The following is an 18,832-nucleotide window of genomic DNA, read 5'->3' on the forward strand; positions in this document are numbered from 1 at the left end:
CGTGATATACACAGAGTCATTTTAGACCATTCACCAATTTACACAGACAGTTGACCTTGCCGTCAACAAAGGAATCAGATTTTCAAAGCTTAATCCCTTTTTACTCACTTTCATCATCACCATTTATTTATATATCGCCACTGATTCCGCAGCGCTGTACAGAGAACTCATTCACATCGGGGGGAAGGGATCTAAACTAGTTAACATGAGGGAGGGACACTTTGATGACCACACATATATGCTTAATCTGGGCAATTTGTGGGATGCTTTTAAAACCCGATTTAGAGGCACTTTTATGAATAGGGTAGTGGAAATCGAGAAATTTAATAAGAGGAAGATAAAAAAATGTCAGAAGGTCTCCTCGTTCACACGCACCCAGGAGGACAGAATCAATTGGCTACACATACAGAAATTTGACATATCTAAGCATATATTTTTACTAAGTATGTTCAGCGATCCCAGACGGACATGGGAGGCAGCTACAAGACCTTCTCGTCCAGAGAGAAATAGTACAGGGTGAAAACAGAGCTAGAATTACATTCAATACACTTTGCAGAATCCCCACTGAATCCACTGCAGAATCCCCACTGATCCACTGGATTCTTCTGTAAGGCAATAAAAAAAAAAACCCTAAAAGGACCACCCCAAATATCAGCCAAATAGTCGAGATCTGGAACACTGCCCACAGACTCCTGGGAGGTACGGCCATTGATCCTCCACTCTGGTATAATGATCAACGCCCTCATCATATTGAAGGGTGACAACATATGGCTCAAGGACGGAATCCACCGTGACCCAGAGCCTTTCTGCTCTTTCTCCGCACAATCATGCGAATTATCACTTCCATATAACTAATATTTGCTTTTATCACTAGAAAAAATTTCCAAAAGTGCACTGGATAGAAAACTCCAGTCTTGATATTTATGCTGATGAAGTGTTGGGGTGAGTGGTGTAAAGTCATTATTAGGAAGGACATCAGTTAGTTAAACTCTAAAGTTCTCTTCTAAGCCAAGCAGTCAACTTTGGCTTCCTGAGAGAACAGCTGACTACACATGTACATATATAACACTAATTGAGTTTTAAGTGCAGAAAATTTCAGCAAAATAAGTGGAGTATAAATATTATCAATGCACCAGATTTATTATAATTGTAATTCCAATATTCTTTGCGTAATTTAAATGTATAATCTGTACATTTGCCTATACACGGTCCCAAAGCAAAAATAAAACAGAAGAACTCAATTTCATGATGCTTTTATATAAAAACTAAAACAAAAACAAATCAAACAAAAAACTGCCATCTGTAAAGTCACCTGATTTATTTACATCATTTACACTGTACATAATTTGACATCACAAAGTAAGAAACTTGTTCATAAAAGGCATCACTACACTCAATATTTACAAAGTTTAACTATGGCCAATGTAATTTAAAAAAAAAAAAAAAAAGGTTTAGAAAGTAAATGTCAGTCTAGAAACTCCTTCTGTGAGGGCTAGGAGTGTTTTCAAGAAATAAATAATAACAAAATATAAACTCGGTACATTTAAGACCTTATACACAGTAAAACTCATTTATCATCATTGCATGCAGGTGACCAATATGTACACAGCAGCCAATCAGGTACTTGCTCTGATTGTCTAACTCAAACGAGACAATGATTCCTGATTGGTTGCCGTGCTTCAGTGCAATTTTAGCAGCTAAATGCAATGTTACTAACAGAGTCTTGCTGGCTATTAGTAGTACCAGACATCACTGTGTTCTATAGAGCATATGACATAACTTCTAGTTTGTATACCCTGCAGTTTTTCCATAAAAAGCACTTAACTGTTTAGGTGATGATATTTAAAAAAAAAAATAAAGTTATAGTACTTACATTGTCACCTATATGGCTACATCATAACAAACCATCTTGTCTTTTTACACTACTACATTACTAGCTGCTCTCCCTGACTCCTCCCTTTCATTTGCATGAAAAGCCACCGGCTATTGAACTTCCACTGTGGCATAGTCACTGAGCTAAGAACATCTCAATCATCAGTCTGCTGTAAAAAGATTTAATTGTGTATTTGACGGGCCCGCCTTTGATTAACGGCGCCATGTCCACTTAAAGCAACAGTAATGTTATCCTTGTCGGTCCAGGCAAGGCAAATATAGTATTTGCTTGTGGCCCCAAGCTTGAAAGGGTCCCATTTATAATAAATGTCCTGGTTCTAGCAATAAGTACAACTGCATAATAATTTGGGATTTTTTTCCGTCTGGAATGAGAAGCAACTTTTTAAGAGTCCTCTAATTATACTTACTCTTGAGTGACTCAACTAATTCTCTGAACTAGACCCGTTCACTTATAACGCTGGCTCGGTGGTGGCGCTGTTTGATGCTGCACTTGTCCTTTCCTTGTAGGTCTGGTTTCCCGGTGTTCCACTGACAAACTCCTTCATCGTGCAGAATCTAATCATAGTTAAATAGTGTTTACCCAGTTTTCCATTTTATTTATTTTTTTAAGAACATAGATTCCGCTGCTAAATGACTATGCTTCTTCCGCTTCTGGAACTGGCCCGGTCCTGCAGAACAAGAATTAGGTTTCGATGAATCTTCATACATACAAAATAATGAACGTTTCTGTTATTAAGCAAGACAGAAGATAAAAAAAAAATCACAAGTAGATCATTTGTATAATACGCATACAAGTAAGAAGACATTTCTTGAAGGTTAATTAAACACTTGGAAAAATAATTTCTAGAAGCACCTAGATTGTAGGGGTCCCACTGCCTTGGGGTCCCGTTCCGCTGTGCTGTTGTCGTTCCTGATTAAATACGGTCTCAACTATGCGGACCAGATTTGTGAGTTAGCTTTAGCCGATTGCTTAGTAATAGTTACTGCGTTGGGAGCTCCGGCTGTAACTGCCCAAATTAGCGCAATAAAGCAGAAAGTACAGAGGGCAAGATGGCATAATGGATCAACAGAACAAAGGAACAAGATCCCACCGGCTTTTACTGAGACAAGGAGGGTGATAATGTACCTTCTAGGCATATTTAATGATGTATAAACACTTCAACTTGGTCAAGTATAACACGTACAGATATATATCGGTCTTTAGTGACTGATGTAACTTTCAGTACTTGTTAGTTAGCACAAATTAGAGAGATTAATGAAATATTTTCCATAGAAATAGATGGGTTGTAGCTGTGACATTTGCATTTCGTTGCACCCGACAATGTGTTCTAAATTATACTCCACCTGTAGCTCCATAATACACAGGATTATAATAAATATTGATGGGGAGGGCAGGGGTATTGATCTTTAAATCCTATGTTGTAAGATTCATCTAAAAATGTGTATTCCAGTTTACCCAAGAACTGGTGCAATCTTTAGCGGATTACGATAAACGCCCACTTGTCATAAGGGCGCCAACCTCTCTAGACGTCTACCAACTATTGTCCTTATTCACAGAAACTCAGGACAGCTCCGAATCTGGATTTATTGTGATCCCGTACTTCCTGAGCATCTTCAGTTCTTAAAGGGGTTATGCAACTTCAGGTGAATTTATACAGTAAAAGCATTTATACATACTATAGATTCAAATAGAGCTGTATACTTTTGATGACCTGAAATCACAGGAAGAAACTAGAAAAACCACTCCAGCAATGTATTTAGTAAAACCTGCTGATGAACTTGTCAAGCCTGTAAATTGAAGCCATCTGAAGGTGGACACTTGACCTGCATCACTGAATCAAGACTGAGACAATCACTAAGATGTAATACTTCCATAAGTCATCAAAACAACTGTATATCACAGTTTTCCTGTAAACTCACCGATGGTCTCCCACTGTCCGCTTGCCGGTTTCTGCCCTTTCCTACAGTGAGGTCAATAGACTTGTAGCTGGGAGGTCGATCCTCTGGCCACTCATAAGACCGTGGGCGCCGCTCCCTTCTGCCCCTGGTGTGTTGGCTGTCCTCGTCTGAACTCCAAGAGTTGCGTTCATATGGTGGAGAATGACTCCTCCTCCGCGAGTAGCGATCAGGACTTCCTCTTCTTCTTGACCTTTGGTCTCTCTCAGGTGACCTCCTTCTCTCAGAACTGTAGTTCACACGATTGCGATGATCATCGTAAGCGAAATCATCTCTAGGGCTGCCTCGTTCATATCTGCGGGGTGGAGAGAGATCTCTTCTGGAACGACCGTCACTTGGCGGATCTCTCCTGTATCCACGAGACCGGTCGCCTCTTGGCCTGTCTCTCCAGTCACTGTCATTTGAGTACGAGTCTTCTAGCGATCTGTTCCTCCTCCTGTCTCTATCACTCTCCAGTGGATCCCACGAGTTCTGTCTTCGCTGTTGGGAGGAGTTGCTGGCCCTCTGGGAGTTGACAATATGCTCTACAATGGGAGGAAGCTGGATCACTCTACGTTCCACCTGTCGTACCCCACCCTCGCCCAGTGACGACAACATGCTGGGGTGATGGCTGGCTCCGCTGTGATGAGCGCCCTGTGTTAACGGTTGTGCTGTGTTTAGGTTTTTAATCTCAGCCTCCAGCAAATCAAGCACTCTGTTTGGTGGTGGATAGCTGGGCTGCCTTTCCATCGGAAGGCTCTTCTGCATTGAAAAGTCTACAAAACAAAAGGAAGAGATAATCATCATCATCATCATTTATTTATATAGCGCCAACATATTCCCTAGCGCTTTACACTTGGGAACAGACACAGAAAACTAATAAACAAACTGGGTAAAACAGACAAAGAGTTGAGCAGGCCCTGCTAGCAAGCTTACAATCTATGGAATGTAAAATGAATGGACTTCTGCAAAACATTTGTAGACGAACAGCCTTCAAGAAGAAATAAACTCAAAAACATAACAAAGGTTATTTAAAAAATTAGATATTAGAGGAATCCAGTCATATTTGTAAATGGGTTAAGCGGGTGTTTTGTACGGTCTAACACCCAGAGCTTGATCAAAATCAGGTGGGGCCCTAGGTAAGATACTGGTGTGGGCCCCCTTCTCCCTCCCAATTTGTAAAAAAAAAACAACAAATAAAAACAGGTTAAAGTAGTCTGGGCCTCTTGTGTCTACAGGGCCCAAGACAGGAGACTATGTTCTTAATAGATGATCAGGTTCTGTTTACAGCTGCAACACAGTTAAAGTCAACTGAGTGGAATTTGGATGATAATGTCTTTTAGGGCTTTTACATGTGTTTTGTTACACTTTTTGCGTGAAACGCCAGTGGCCTTATAGTGCTCTGTACTGTGTAATCCGGTACTCCGTTATATATACTGGAAATCATTTGTAGACAATCGCAGGTGTGTTACCACATTGGCCTCTTGTGATTGGCTGGCCAGTGAAATGGAGTCTCTGGGACTCCCGCCTATAATAAATTTTGCATTCTTGGCGGTAGTATGTGGGTGTGTCAATTTACTTAGGGTTTTTAAGTGTGTTTTAGTGCTATTATGCCTGAAAAAGCAGTTAGCCATCAAACAGGTCCCATTAAAAGTATAGGACGAGACTCTGTCTTCGACATCTTTTAGTGGAGAAACGCATTTCCTGGAGCGCTCCAAGCAATGTAAGAAAAAAACTTCACACATAAAATTGTGACATGTGATACATGCAATGTGTCCCCTCAGTCTCACAATTATTTAAGCCATATATAAAAGACTAAAACAAGCTGTACTTTAGGAGAAAAAAAAACACTCTTTCTTTGATTAAAGGAGATTGTACTAAAGTGGACTTTTTTTTCTTTCCTATTTATGTGTGTGGTCACAAAATCGGCGGAGTGCTGAAATTGAACGCTATTTGTACTAATAGTAATATAAGTCCAGTGAAAACTATGGTTACTTGGACAATATACTATTCACATTACTGCTGGACCAGTGCATATTCTGTTAAAATATAGTGAATGTGCAAATGTGACAGGTACTGCAGAATCCTATAAAATGACATGAACAACACAGTAGTGGAATGTACCATATGTATCTCTTAAGTATAAAGTAAGCAGATTAGGTTCCCACCTCTCTGAAGTAAGGGGTTGAGCTGATAAGAAGAGTGCTGAGAATTTCGGTCGGCTCCAGCATAGAAAGGTTTCTCCATCATCCAGGGAACAAGACCTTGTGCCTGTTTCATGTATCGATGGCGGGCAATCGCTGCAAGATTAATGTGACACATCAAAGTTGTAGGGAGGCATATGATTGGTCAACAATGCAATGCAGAATAACATGTTTAACTATATGCATGAGAGCACGCCTGCTTAGCACACGCCTATGTATCCACCTACAACATGCATAAATGTCAGAACAAAGATGGCAGACTGAGATTCTATTGCTCTATTATAGGTACATTTAAATTTGATGGTACTTTGTTTAAGCTTAAGGTACATTTGCTTCTTTAATTTATAACAACCTCAGTAATACACCTAGTGAACACCACTGCAAATGGCACTAATAGCATGCAATCATTAATCGTTAAAATAAATAATTGCGCACATAGGTTCTTTAGTATATGTTCCCCCTGATCCACACAGCAGAAAAGTATTAGATGATGAATGTGATATCATTTGCCAAATCTGATAAAAAAAAAAGTGCACACTGGAATTAAATCTGCAGCACGGTGGCTCAGTGGTTAGCACTTCTGCCTTACAGCACTGGGGTCATGAGTTCAATTCCCGACCATGGCCTTATCTGTGTGGAGTTTGTAAATTCTCCCTGTGTTTGTGTGGGTTTCCTCCGGGTGCTCCGGTTTCCTCCCACACTCCAAAAACATACTGGTAGGTTAATTGGCTGCTAACAAATTAACCCTAGTCTGTGTGTCTGTCTGTCTGTGTGTGTGTGTGCGTGTATGTTAGTAAATTTAGACTGTAAGCTCCAATGGGGCAGGGACTGATGTGAGTTCTCTGTACAGCGCTGCGGAATTAGTGGCGCTATATAAATAAATGGTGATGATGATGATGATGATGAATATAGATTTCCAGTGAATAAGCAGAATTACTGTATTGCCACCACTAGAGGTCGCACTGTGTTGGTGATGCAGACTCCAAAATCCTGCATTCAAATCACACTTACTCACACCAGGACAGATCCTGCGACTTTATGGATTCAAGGGGTGCCCACCTGCCCACTAAACAGCCTAAAAATATATTGTCTCTTACGGAGATATTATATGAAGACATCTTTCCATTAAGTACAAACCACCCTCAAAATAAAAGAAGGGAATTTTTTAAATTGTATTTGTGTCCTGTAAATCTACAGCTTTTATATATTTATAATGATCACCCCCCCCCCCCTCCCCATCCCCTCCTCTAACTGGACTGTAGCTGCCAAATGACCTCATCCACAAATTTTGCAAATCGGATCAGCTTCGGAGAGGGATTGAAGCGCCCCAGCACACAGGGGGTTAAACAGGGGCCCGGGTGGCACACTCTTACCTTCCTCCGGGCAGCAACATTTGGTGGGGCAACAAGGACAGCGGGCATAGCAGCAGCAGCATTGCGGGCAGCACTGGCAGCAACATACCCCAATGAGGAGCAACAGCAGCAATGCCCCCAGAATGATGAGTAACACCGTAAGCCAATCTGTGGAACAAAGACATCGATTAAACCCAGGGGCCACAGACCCCTCATCACCTGTATACAGCCAAACTGGGCCGTGGAATCGGGGGGAATGCTGAACCCCAGGTAGGTAGAATTCTGCATAATTTAATTAATTCCAACCAAAAGCTACAGTTTCAATTGTGAATGTAGTTACCCTTTAATTGTACTTTGTTTGCTCTTCCTGAAGATCAACATTTTCGTTTAGCTGGTTCGAAAAGAGGTTGGACCACTCCCTGCACTAAACAACTAATCGCTGAATTAAAAAGGATTGGCTGTGACTCACTGGAAAGACTGAAAATGTGTCTCCTATGTAATTACATGCCACCCTCTTCGACCCAGAATGCCGGCTGTATTTTTTAGGGATGGTACAATCACTTTAACTGCTGAGTATGACGATACAGTTAAACTACAGCGCAAAGCATCTTTTATGCCAGGAGATCAAATGGGGAATAATTTTTAAGATGGCTCGTTAAGGTTAATTAAAGGTCCCGGCAGTAACAAGCTAGGGAAAGACATTGAGTATTTTACTTACGCAGCACAATCAACTTGACTTCCTTATCAGGGTCCCCAGACGTGTCCCCCTGGGCTTCCAATGTGCAGTAATAGACGCCGTGATCCCACCACATGACTTCACTAATGACCAAGTCGGCTTCTGAAGATACAAAAGAGGAACGGGGGTCAGACCACAGGACAGCGATGGTCCATTTATTCATCTCATTATGAAGTCTTTATTAGTGCAAGAAGCAGGTTTATATTCTGGCGAAGAGTCGAACATCCACATCTGAAAATATCCAGACGTCACAGCTACAGTCATAGGAATGTCTTCAACACCCCTGCATAAATCTCAAATCTCATATCAAAATACTCTCCCTTCCACCCTCTTAGATCTACCTCTGACCTGCGCCTTGTCTCGTCTCTGATAACCACCTCTCACTCCCGTCTACAAGACTTCTCCCGTGCTGCTCCCCACTTATGGAATTCCCTACCACGCACAATCAGACTTTCCCACAGCCTTCAAATATTTAGACGCTCGTTGAAAGCCCATCTCTTTTTTAGAGGTGACCTTATCCCTGATAACACTAATCACATTTATGTACCTTCACAACTGTCCCAAACTCCACTCTGAGCCACACTCGCTCCTCTTGTTTCAGATGTGCCCTCTTCCACTTAGAATGTAAGCTCTCTAATGAGTAGGGTCCTCCATACCATTAATTTTCAAGTCTGCTTTTATTTTGTCTACCTTGTATGTTCCTGTTTTATATATGTCCTGTGTTCCCTACTGTACGGCGCTGCGGAGCACTGTGGCACCTTACAAATCTAGGATAACAACAACGGGAAAGTAAAGGTGCGAAACCTTTTTAGGAAGCCCTAAACCATGCGAAAACTGCTTTTTCCACACGGTTAAATAAAATGTTAATTTAATAAAAGCATAACAGAGGAAATATCTGCGATATCTCCTGCATAAGGCAAATTGCTGCATTAAACCGCAGTTCCCATAATACACAATGGGCAATTTTATCAAGCTTCGAAAAGCTTCACTTTTATATCTGAAGATGGCGTTAGCCATTCATGAGAAGAGCGTCGCAGAGAGCAGGCTCTCTTCACCGCAAACGGCAACAGCACATGTGCGATGGCAGTAAAGATTCCGAACCAGAACCCAGATGGTCATCGCTGTGGACAACCTCCTATCGGAAGCGCTGACTTCTATAGTAAATTGAGCCGAAAAGTTATCCGTCATCGCTGCGTTGGCAGATGATCATTAACGGGGCAAATACCCGTCAACTATTACATTGGCCCTTAAATGCTGAAGGAACAGGTTGGTGACAATAATTAGCATACGTTTTATATAAATCAACACGCTTTAGCGGCCTTTTAAGAGCTTCTTCTACAGACTTTCCATATGGTCACACTATCCAACAAACGAGACGCGACAAATCACTAAACTTAACTAAAGAGGGTCAATGGCCATGAAAATGTTTGCGATATACAACTGACGCCAATCCGGATTTGTGGTTTGAATTTTACGGCTGGCATTGGAGGGTTGCCAATTGCCCTATAGATTCATGGCATGGTTTTTACATTGGCGGTTTAAAATATCTTTTAAACACTATCTAAATAACCTTGGCAGAAAAATAAAAAAAAGTGCAAAGAAGGAAAGAAGATTAGAGTTTAATGTATCATGTTGAAATTCTTCACATTATTCATAAGTGTGGACATTATGATTACTAGATCAGTAGGAGAAGCTGGGCTCTTTCACGCAGCCATACAGGGCAATAAGGTGCAAGGTGATGTCCCAAAACCACTATAATTAGAAACCGGAAGGATGTGGGGGAATGAATCTGAGTAAGCTGAACCTGTGCCCAGGAGTGTGGGTGCATATAGCAGGATCACAGCCAGTGAATGAGGTGCGAAGACCAGGGAGATGCGCAGACCAAGGGCAGAGAGAAGGGAGAAGGGGCACACATGGTGGCTGGGGTGCAGAAGGCAAAGGTAGTGAAAGGAGATGGACAGGAGGGAAGTGGGAGCTGCTCGCAGGAGCTTAAAATCTAAAGCGGACAACGAGGAGAGGATGAAAGAGGGTGAGAAATGCGTTGGGTTTGTGAACAGGCAGACAAAGAGGGGAGATAAAGAAGCCAGGAGAGTGGTTAATCGGTGCAATGGTACGATAAGGAGTTCTTGTAGCTTTGTAGGCAAGGAGATAGAATGAGGGAGATACCCTGAGAAGGGGGCCAAGCACAATAGAAATCTTGGATACGGAAGTCGGACGTGGTCACCAGAGAGGTGGTGAGGCAGTGATCATTGGCTGACCGGAGAGGGTGGGAGGGAGTACAGATGGAGATGGGGTTGGAGATGTGGAGTTGGGAGAGGGCAATGAGTTTGAAGAGGATCGTGTAAGGAAAATGGAGCCAATGTAAGGCTTGGTAGAGAGGAGAGGGAGACGAGAAGCGGCCAGAGAGGAAACTCAAGTCCGGCTGCAGCGTTGAGTACAGATTGTAGAGGAGCAAGATGGGCAAGGGAAAGGGAAGTGAAAAGAAGGTTGCAATAATCAAGGAGAGAAATGATCAGAGAATGGATGACAGTTTTAGTGGCAACATGGGAGAGGAACGATACTATTAAAGTGAGATTTTTAATGAATCGATAAGTATTGTATCTATCATCGTCTTTTCATTGTATTTTACTAGGATGCTTAATATATTTGTCCTTAATAATTAATAAAAGACATTAAGAATCCTATATTTCAGTCACTATCTGCTTTGAATATTAATTTGAGTCCTAAGTTTTACTTGTACAACCTAATATATATGTAAAAACTAGGTATATACATACTTAGCATAAATATAGTCATATGTAAACACCTAGATGTGTAATGTAATTTCATATGAGAAGCAATCCTTCATTAACATACTGAGATCGTCTGGAATTTATGTTCAATATCTTAATGATTAGATAAGTATTAAGTAAAAGGTTTAGAGTCCTGGAAAATGTTACTTTGATATCTGTTGTTAAATCCTTATTAATTTAAAACTAAATATGACTTCACTAATTATAATATTTCTAATTAACATTTACCTGTTATTAACTTGACCAAACAGCCAGATGTCGTCAACATTGCCTGACGGACCAAAACAAAGAGGCCATTTCATCCGCCCAGAGAGGCACAACTTACTGCATATTATAATGAACTTCTATTTGGAATTGCTGTATTGTAATAATTAATGGATATTTGTAAACTGATCCCATCGTTTAAATAGTATAAAAACTCCAATCTGTGAATCTGTAAGTGAGATTTCAGTCACGCTGGCTATGCTGTGAAATTTAATTTTAAGCTAATTTTGTATTAATAAATGTATTAATTTTCCCCTTAAGCAACTGGATTGGACATTCTATTTTTTTTAATTTTATTAATATGCATTAACTGTAAACAGGTAAACATTCCCACGTGCATCTCACAATGTTTTCCAACACGGGTCCTTGTAAAAGTCGGATTTCGGAACACGCCGTTCCAGAATTAAAAAAATGTGCATATCCCTTTGGATATGTGTATTAATATCGGACATATTTATAAAACCGGAATTCGGGGTGAACACACGTCACTGATAAACGCCTGAAAGGGCCAACAGACATAGCATTCATTATCCACTACTAATCTGTAAGGCATGAAATATTGTCTATTAACAGCAGGCTTTTAGCAACTGCTGAGACCTAGTTAAAGCTGGTAATTTAATTACTAATCAGCCGTGTTACCATGGCTTCAACGTGTAAGATAGAGACATATTGGCTTTAATTTATTAAATTACTTATTGACCTAGATTATCTTAAAGGGTATCAACAACTTAATTGCCTATCTCTCCCCAGACAGGGTTAAACTAACGGCAAAGCTAATGAATGTAGTCTTCTTAGATTGTGATTAATGGACTATAAACAAGTCCTTGTTAGAAAAAAACAAAAAAACAAGTGTTAGTGAAAAGGGAAGTTGTGCGGTTAAAATGAGCTTAGGCCACTGGCTTCGGTAAACTACAAGTTCCAGCATGCCTTTGGTGGTCTATCGTTATAACAAAACAGGGCTATCAGTTCTTTGGGGAAAGTAGCATGCCACATTAATAAGGCATCCTGCTACGGCTTCTCGTGCATACAGCTCACTATTAATCTTTGATTTACAATAGGTTATAATTTGTTGTTCACTTTTTACTACTACTATTGCATTGTGTGCCATCCTAACTGTTAGTGACCCTGTCAAGATCAATAGTTGATTGCTTCTGTCTAGCCTGTAAATTGCTGTTCATCAACTATCATCCATTGTCAATTATCACACATTGTTTCTGCATGACTTAGGTGGTTTTGGCTAGGGTCAAACTAGTCCTCAAAACTGCAGACACGGATGAGAATAAGAGGACACGGATGGAGCCGGCCCAACCGATGGCTAATCTTGAGCATTAGAATGAAAAACAGCAGCACAGAGTATTTCTGAATAACCAACTCCTGCGTGTCAACCTTAGGACGGAAGGGGCGAGGCCAACATGGAATTAATCAGAGCACCTAAATATTAACAGCATAGAATGGTGATGTGAGGCTCTTGTCATACTGGAATATACCTCTATTAAACAGAGTTCCTAGATCCAGCTTGTTATCTATAGATCTGTGAACTTACAGATATTTCTCACCAATAATTGTTTAATGTAAGGAAACAATCCGTTTCCCTGGTTTCATATGTGGTGAGGCAGGAGCAACAGACAGTCTAGCAGCCAAAACATTTGTCCCGATACCGGGAAAGAGTCATTCAGTCCTGCAATACGAATTAATCACTTACTTTCCAAAAATACAGGTTTTCTTAAGACTATCGCTCAAAAGTACAATACTCATGTGATGCTGAATTTGGACGTTATTACAGTGCAAAAATCAACTAGACCGCACTAATTTTCCCCACTTATTTTTAAATGCAACAACACAAAATTCACAAAACCCAGTTTATAATGGTTTGGTTCTTACTATAGATGTTTATTGACAGAAATTATGTAGTTTTGTTTGGTTTTTTTAACGGACACTTATTAACAATATTTAAATGCCACATTATGGTCATTTGCAGGTCTGTAAACATTTTATTTCTGGACTGATCATATTTACAAAATAACCCCTGAACAATCAGTAACAAAAGAATGAATTGCTAGAAAATAAGTGTTGATTTGAATGCCATTATTTTTATAGCATTAACAATGACTCCTATAGCACAGGGTTCAGATTGCAATATTACTTTCTGACCAGTAGAGGGCACAGGAAACCAAACTGAAATTTTATTGTGTTAAAATATTTAAGCAACATACTCATGCTTGGCCAACTGATAGCTGCTGGGACTTGTAGTTTCACAACACACGGAGAGCCACAAGCTGGGCTGACCTTTGTGCTTAGTTTGGCTCTATGGCAGTATTAAACAAGAAAATCAGTAATACAATTTGGTTTGAATAAGAGAGCTGCACATAACATTTACAAATCTGAATTTGAGAGATGTTCATACATACTGGTAGACCACGCCGTTCCTTTGCTGATTCTATCACAGAGCAGAATTTGTTGCAACATTACCCTGCAAAACTCATTCCTATATCAGGAAATGTACGTATCTTATATACACATACCTCCAAACCAGGGTCATAACTGGGGCTGTGCGAGAGGGGCAACTGCCCAGGGTGCAAAGCTGAAGGAAGGCCCAGAATTAGGAATATTTTAGGTTAATCTGGTAAAAATTGAGGGTTTGGGGGCAGCAGCTTTTATTATTGTTCCAGGCGCTAACATTTAACTATCCTTTTAGGCAGGACAGACGCAATCTGAGCGCTCTGTCCCAACAACGGGCAGCTTTATCCCACCACTCCGAAAGTTGGGAGGTAGGTCACGGACACTTGTCACTGGAGCTCATGGCAATGCTTGGGGTTTGAATTGTAGGGTAGGGGGTAAGCGTTAGCTCAGGACTTCAGAAGTGTTAGGCAATTCTACTGGCACACGGCCATTGAGACAACGCCACGTCCTCTTATCATCATCATTTATTTATATAGCGGCACTAATTCCTCAGCGCTGTACAGAGAACTCGCTCACATCAGTCCCTGTCCCATTGGGGCTTACAGTCTAAATTCCCTAACACACAAACTAAGGTCAATTTAACAGCAGCCAATTAACCTACTAGTATGTTTCTGGAGTGTGGGAGGAAACTGGAGCACCAGGAGGAAACATGGAGAAAACCTACAAACTCCACACAGATTAGGCCATGGTCGGGAATCGAACTCATGACCCCAGTGCTGTGAGGCAGAAGTGCTAACCACTGAGCCACCGTGCTGTCCTCTTTCACCACATACCTCAAGTTGATAGGTATGTACATATCTTAGCCCAGTGGGATCATTTAACACAAATGCATCACTGCCCTAGTATGCAGAATGCTGAATCCATCGATTACTAATGTGTTATAAGCTATTTTCTAGCTGGAAGGGCCTCGCTGCAATATCCTTCAACGGGATTACTGACAGGAAGACTGCTGTGCATGGCAAAATATCTTCCCTCACGATCAACTTTATGTCCGATATCTCTGAATAATGTCCTGAAACCTCTACATATTCATTGCTCAATATTACTTTTAGCAACATTATATAAAGCAACTTGTACAGCTATTCACCGTAGCTGCAGTCAATTATTCACCCAAGTTTAAATCCCCCTTGTAACTTTAAAGGGTCATTTTTAAATGGTGCACTCATAAAAAAAACTAAACAGGTCCTCAAGTTTAATCGCTTGGATGTTACAGGGGCTGCAGTTCTATATTTGTCCACAGGGTGGCACACAGATATTAACGCTGCTATAATTCTATTGCTCCTCTATGGCTAATATATATTGTAATGTTTTTTTTAAAATTTCTATTTACTTCATTCTGCATAACCTTTCACGGAACAGCCCGACTGACAGCTTCCTCAGCCAAGAGGTTCTGCAGCAGGAGATCTGAAGCGCTTTTTGCTAATTATGATCACAGTGAAAAGGTCAGAAGGATTCTGGGATAACGGGGGCTCTGTGAGAGGACTGTGCGTGATACCTGAAAAGGTCAGGTTATGTTATTACCAGTGTGCTGGATTGGGAAAAGCTCAGGGGAAGATTTACATTCAGAATTCTTCCTGTTAAATGCTGGGTCCGGGGAGACTGGACTAACGTCACATTCATAACTCCCAGTATGATTATTGTCATTGCAGAATTACTACTTTGTGTTGATTTTATATATTACTATGATGCTCTGATTGGTAGTGTCTATTTACTATTACTATGTCCCAAACATTTAAAATGTAATTCTTAAAGCCCAATCCTGGTCACAAATGTGTGCTTCAGCAGTTGCAGGCCACAGGGCAGACGTAGGCAACCTCTCCAGCTATTGCAGAACTACAAGTCCTAGCATGCCCTGACAGTCTTTGTGGTTCTACAAGAGCAGGAGATTCACAACTAAACAAGACCCTCTTACAGACTTCAGCTGGCTATTGCTGTTTATTTAAAAAGTTTAGTTGGTTGCAAAATGGGAGTAACTTTTTTTTTTTTTTTTTAAAGAATAAAAAACTAGCGCATTTCCCCACGTAGACAGAGCAAGATACGCTAAACAAACTGAAGTACGTCCCACACATAAAAGACACTCACAAGCTCCAGGACTGTACTAGACTCCATCACATAATACCATTATAGAGCTATGTCAGGGGTATGTTGTCTATTTTAGTCCTAGGGTTTATTAAAGGTATAATTGTCTAGAGACCGTCTTCATCTCCTCATCGTCCGTGTGCACCCTGCTTTGACATGGATGTGGAAAGAACAACTTGTTACAAGCCACGGCAATCTCCTGCTCGCCTCCTCCATCGGCGTCCTGACTGTCATGGCAAGAGCCAGAACGTCACTTCCGGTTTCTTTCTTTACCTTTCGCTTGAATACTGGACTCCGCTGTTTCTCTTGTGACCCTGACCTCTGCTTGGATACCGATGTGCCTTTCTGCTACGGACCCCTGACCTCGGCCTGCCACTGACCACCCGCTCCAGTCTGAGCTACCGCCTCTGGTTCCATCTGTGCTACGGCCATCATAGATGAGCTTTTACTACACTGAGCTTAAGACCTGGGGGCATCTGAGTACCTGTGAGCACACAAAGCTCTACGGGAAACGCAGCTGCTAAAAGTGAAGACCTGGGGCCTGATTCATTAAGGACCTTAACTTAAGAAACTTCTTATTTAAGTCTCCTGGACAAAACCAAGTTACAATGCAAGGGGTGCAAATTAGTGTTCTGTTTTGCACATAAGCTAAACACTTGCTGCTTTTTTATGTAGCTTATGTGCAAAACAGAACACTAATTTGCACCCCTTGCATTGTAACTTGGTTTTGTCCAGGAGACTTAAATAAGAAGTTTCTCAAGTTAAGATCTTTAATGAATCAGGTCCCAGGTCTTCACCTTTAGCAGCTGCGTTTCCCGTAGAGCTTTGTGTGCTCACAGCAGCACATTTCAAGTATATTTGAGTAAATACTAGTACTTCAGGGAATGTGCTGAACTTGTGGGACTCAGGGTCCTGTCCACTTATGTTAAAATGTAGTGAGGACAGAACTGTATAGTGGAAGGAGCAGTGACATGATGTGAGGAGGGCAATGGAGTAAAGCAGGAAGCCACAGACAGAGTTATATAGTGGAAGGAGCAGGGCCCCCTAGCAGCACAGAGTATATCAGGAGATAAGTGATGTGTTAGTGAGAACAGGGCTGCATGTGATAGGGGCAGTGACATGATGTGAGGAGGGGAATGGAGGTAGCAGGAAGCCACAGACTGAGAGTTATATAGTGGAAGGAGCAGGGTCCCCAGCAGCACAGAGTATATCAGGAGATGAGTGATGTGTTAGTGGGGACAGGGCTGCATGTGACAGGGACAGTGACATGATGTGAGGAGGGGAATGGAGGCAGCAGGAAGCCACAGACTGATAGTTATATGGTGGAAGGAGCAGGGTCCCCCAGCAGCACAGATCAGTGATCTGAGGCTCCTGTCACACTAATACAGGAAGACTGCGAGGTCAAACACACCTGTTCGTGAGAGTGTTAATAACTCTAGGATTAGAGGGTGGTATACAAGATTTGTTATAAGTACCTGCGCCATTGATACAAGGGGCCTTTTGACATCTGAGACAGGAAAGTGGCTTTATATGTAAAACTGCTAATTATTCTGCCACTACAAGACTAATAATACACAAAGCTAAGCATATGGAAATAAAAAAAAGCATTACTAGGGATTGAAAGCATTAATGTGGGAGCTAGGTGGTGAAACGTCTACAAAATCACCCACTACTTATACACATAATACATGATATTTACGCAGAATTAAATTTCATGTAGATGCCGGCAGTAACAGGGATAAAAATGAGGGTTATTTTATTTCATTTTAAAGCACATTTTTTCATAATGTATATTGGGCACAGTTAACCAAGCTGCAATTGTTTGTAAATTGAACCTGTGCGCAGTTTATGCCGTCTCGCACTTTAACTTGGAACATAAAGCCAATGGGGATTAGCGTAGACCAAATTCCCACTGTTTGTAAAAGAAAATAAAATAATAATAATACACACTGCATGTAATGACCTATAAATGGTGATAATAATGATGATGACCCTACTCAGAACATTATTATATATAAATATGTTATATACATATGTACACTGTACAGCTGATATGAGTGTGAGCCTTTTGAATATGTAACAATAAGTTAAATGGTTTACCCTCATGTAGAGATACAATTTGTGGCTCGCACGCGGTCGGACTAAGTTACGTTGATCAGGGATTGCGCTGTACAGTTGTAGTCGAGAACGGGGCACTAACTCACCAACATATGACACATCCTGATTTATGAGACGTGATCACGTTTTGCTGAAGTTAACCAGCCCGTGACACCCTAAGCAAAGAAATCCTGTTAAATTCCATCCGCCTGCTAATATCTCACAGTGCAATATGCATTGTGCTGTGACAGGGATTTCTGAACCCGTCTCATCAATTTCCAGTGAGAAGAAAGAGGAGATTTGCTCAGGAATACAGCTCTGCAGGATTGTGCGACTGGCTTCTGAAGACAAATTAACACTACACTACATCATATGCTGATATCTAAGCAATACAGGTATTTTAAACGTTACATGGTTATCAATGTTGCAAAAAGAGACACACAACCATCATGTTCAACCTTTCATAAATTCTAATTGTGTTATTCCAGTGGAAAGCAAAACAGACCGCCAGCATTAAAGTTGCCAAATCCTCCTTCCTGAAACCAATTTTTTTACATTTTATATGTGACTGTCATTTTCACTTCAGGTGGTAAAGAATTAAAGATCTTTACCACACTTACAGTAAAGAACCCTTCCCAAACAGGCGGGGAACCATCTTTCTTCCATTCGTAACCGATGTCCACTTGCCCTCTCTATGGTTCTTTGAACAAAAATTTAATTCAACAAATCTTTGTATTGACCTTGTATATATTTATACATAATAATGCAATTTTTACTACATAGATTTGTGACAGGATGGACTATACCACCATACTTTTTTTGATGTTTTGTTGTTTTTTAACAACTAGCTGTCGCTGACTTCTCCTACTGGCGCAGCTTGGCCTGGCCGGCTACTGATCCACTGTGAGCATCTATTGAACACCATGGTTGTGCCCCCAGCTATAGGGTAGTATAAATTGCTGCCACCACCAGGCTCCTTCACTGAAACCAGTCATGTTACTTGGGAAGTATGCAGCTGGT

At 41.0% G+C, this 18,832-nt stretch overlaps 1 protein-coding gene across 1 annotated transcript in view; it reads right to left on the minus strand.

The window, feature by feature from the left end:
- Positions 1 to 1,299: 1,299 nt before the first annotated feature.
- The window catches only part of ILDR1 (immunoglobulin like domain containing receptor 1), a 40,430-nt gene continuing 22,897 nt past the window's right edge, over positions 1,300 to 18,832 (minus strand). The window contains exons 4-8 of the mRNA XM_075197342.1: positions 8,103 to 8,222; positions 7,406 to 7,552; positions 5,997 to 6,128; positions 3,814 to 4,604; positions 1,300 to 2,561 (exon numbers count right to left, since the gene is read on the minus strand). Coding sequence (XP_075053443.1) covers positions 2,520 to 2,561; positions 3,814 to 4,604; positions 5,997 to 6,128; positions 7,406 to 7,552; positions 8,103 to 8,222 — 1,232 coding nt within the window. The 3' untranslated portion in view covers positions 1,300 to 2,519. The remainder of the gene's footprint in view (positions 2,562 to 3,813; positions 4,605 to 5,996; positions 6,129 to 7,405; positions 7,553 to 8,102; positions 8,223 to 18,832) is intronic.

This window comes from Mixophyes fleayi, chromosome 2, assembly GCF_038048845.1.
Source record: "Mixophyes fleayi isolate aMixFle1 chromosome 2, aMixFle1.hap1, whole genome shotgun sequence".
Lineage (NCBI taxonomy): Eukaryota > Metazoa > Chordata > Amphibia > Anura > Limnodynastidae > Mixophyes > Mixophyes fleayi.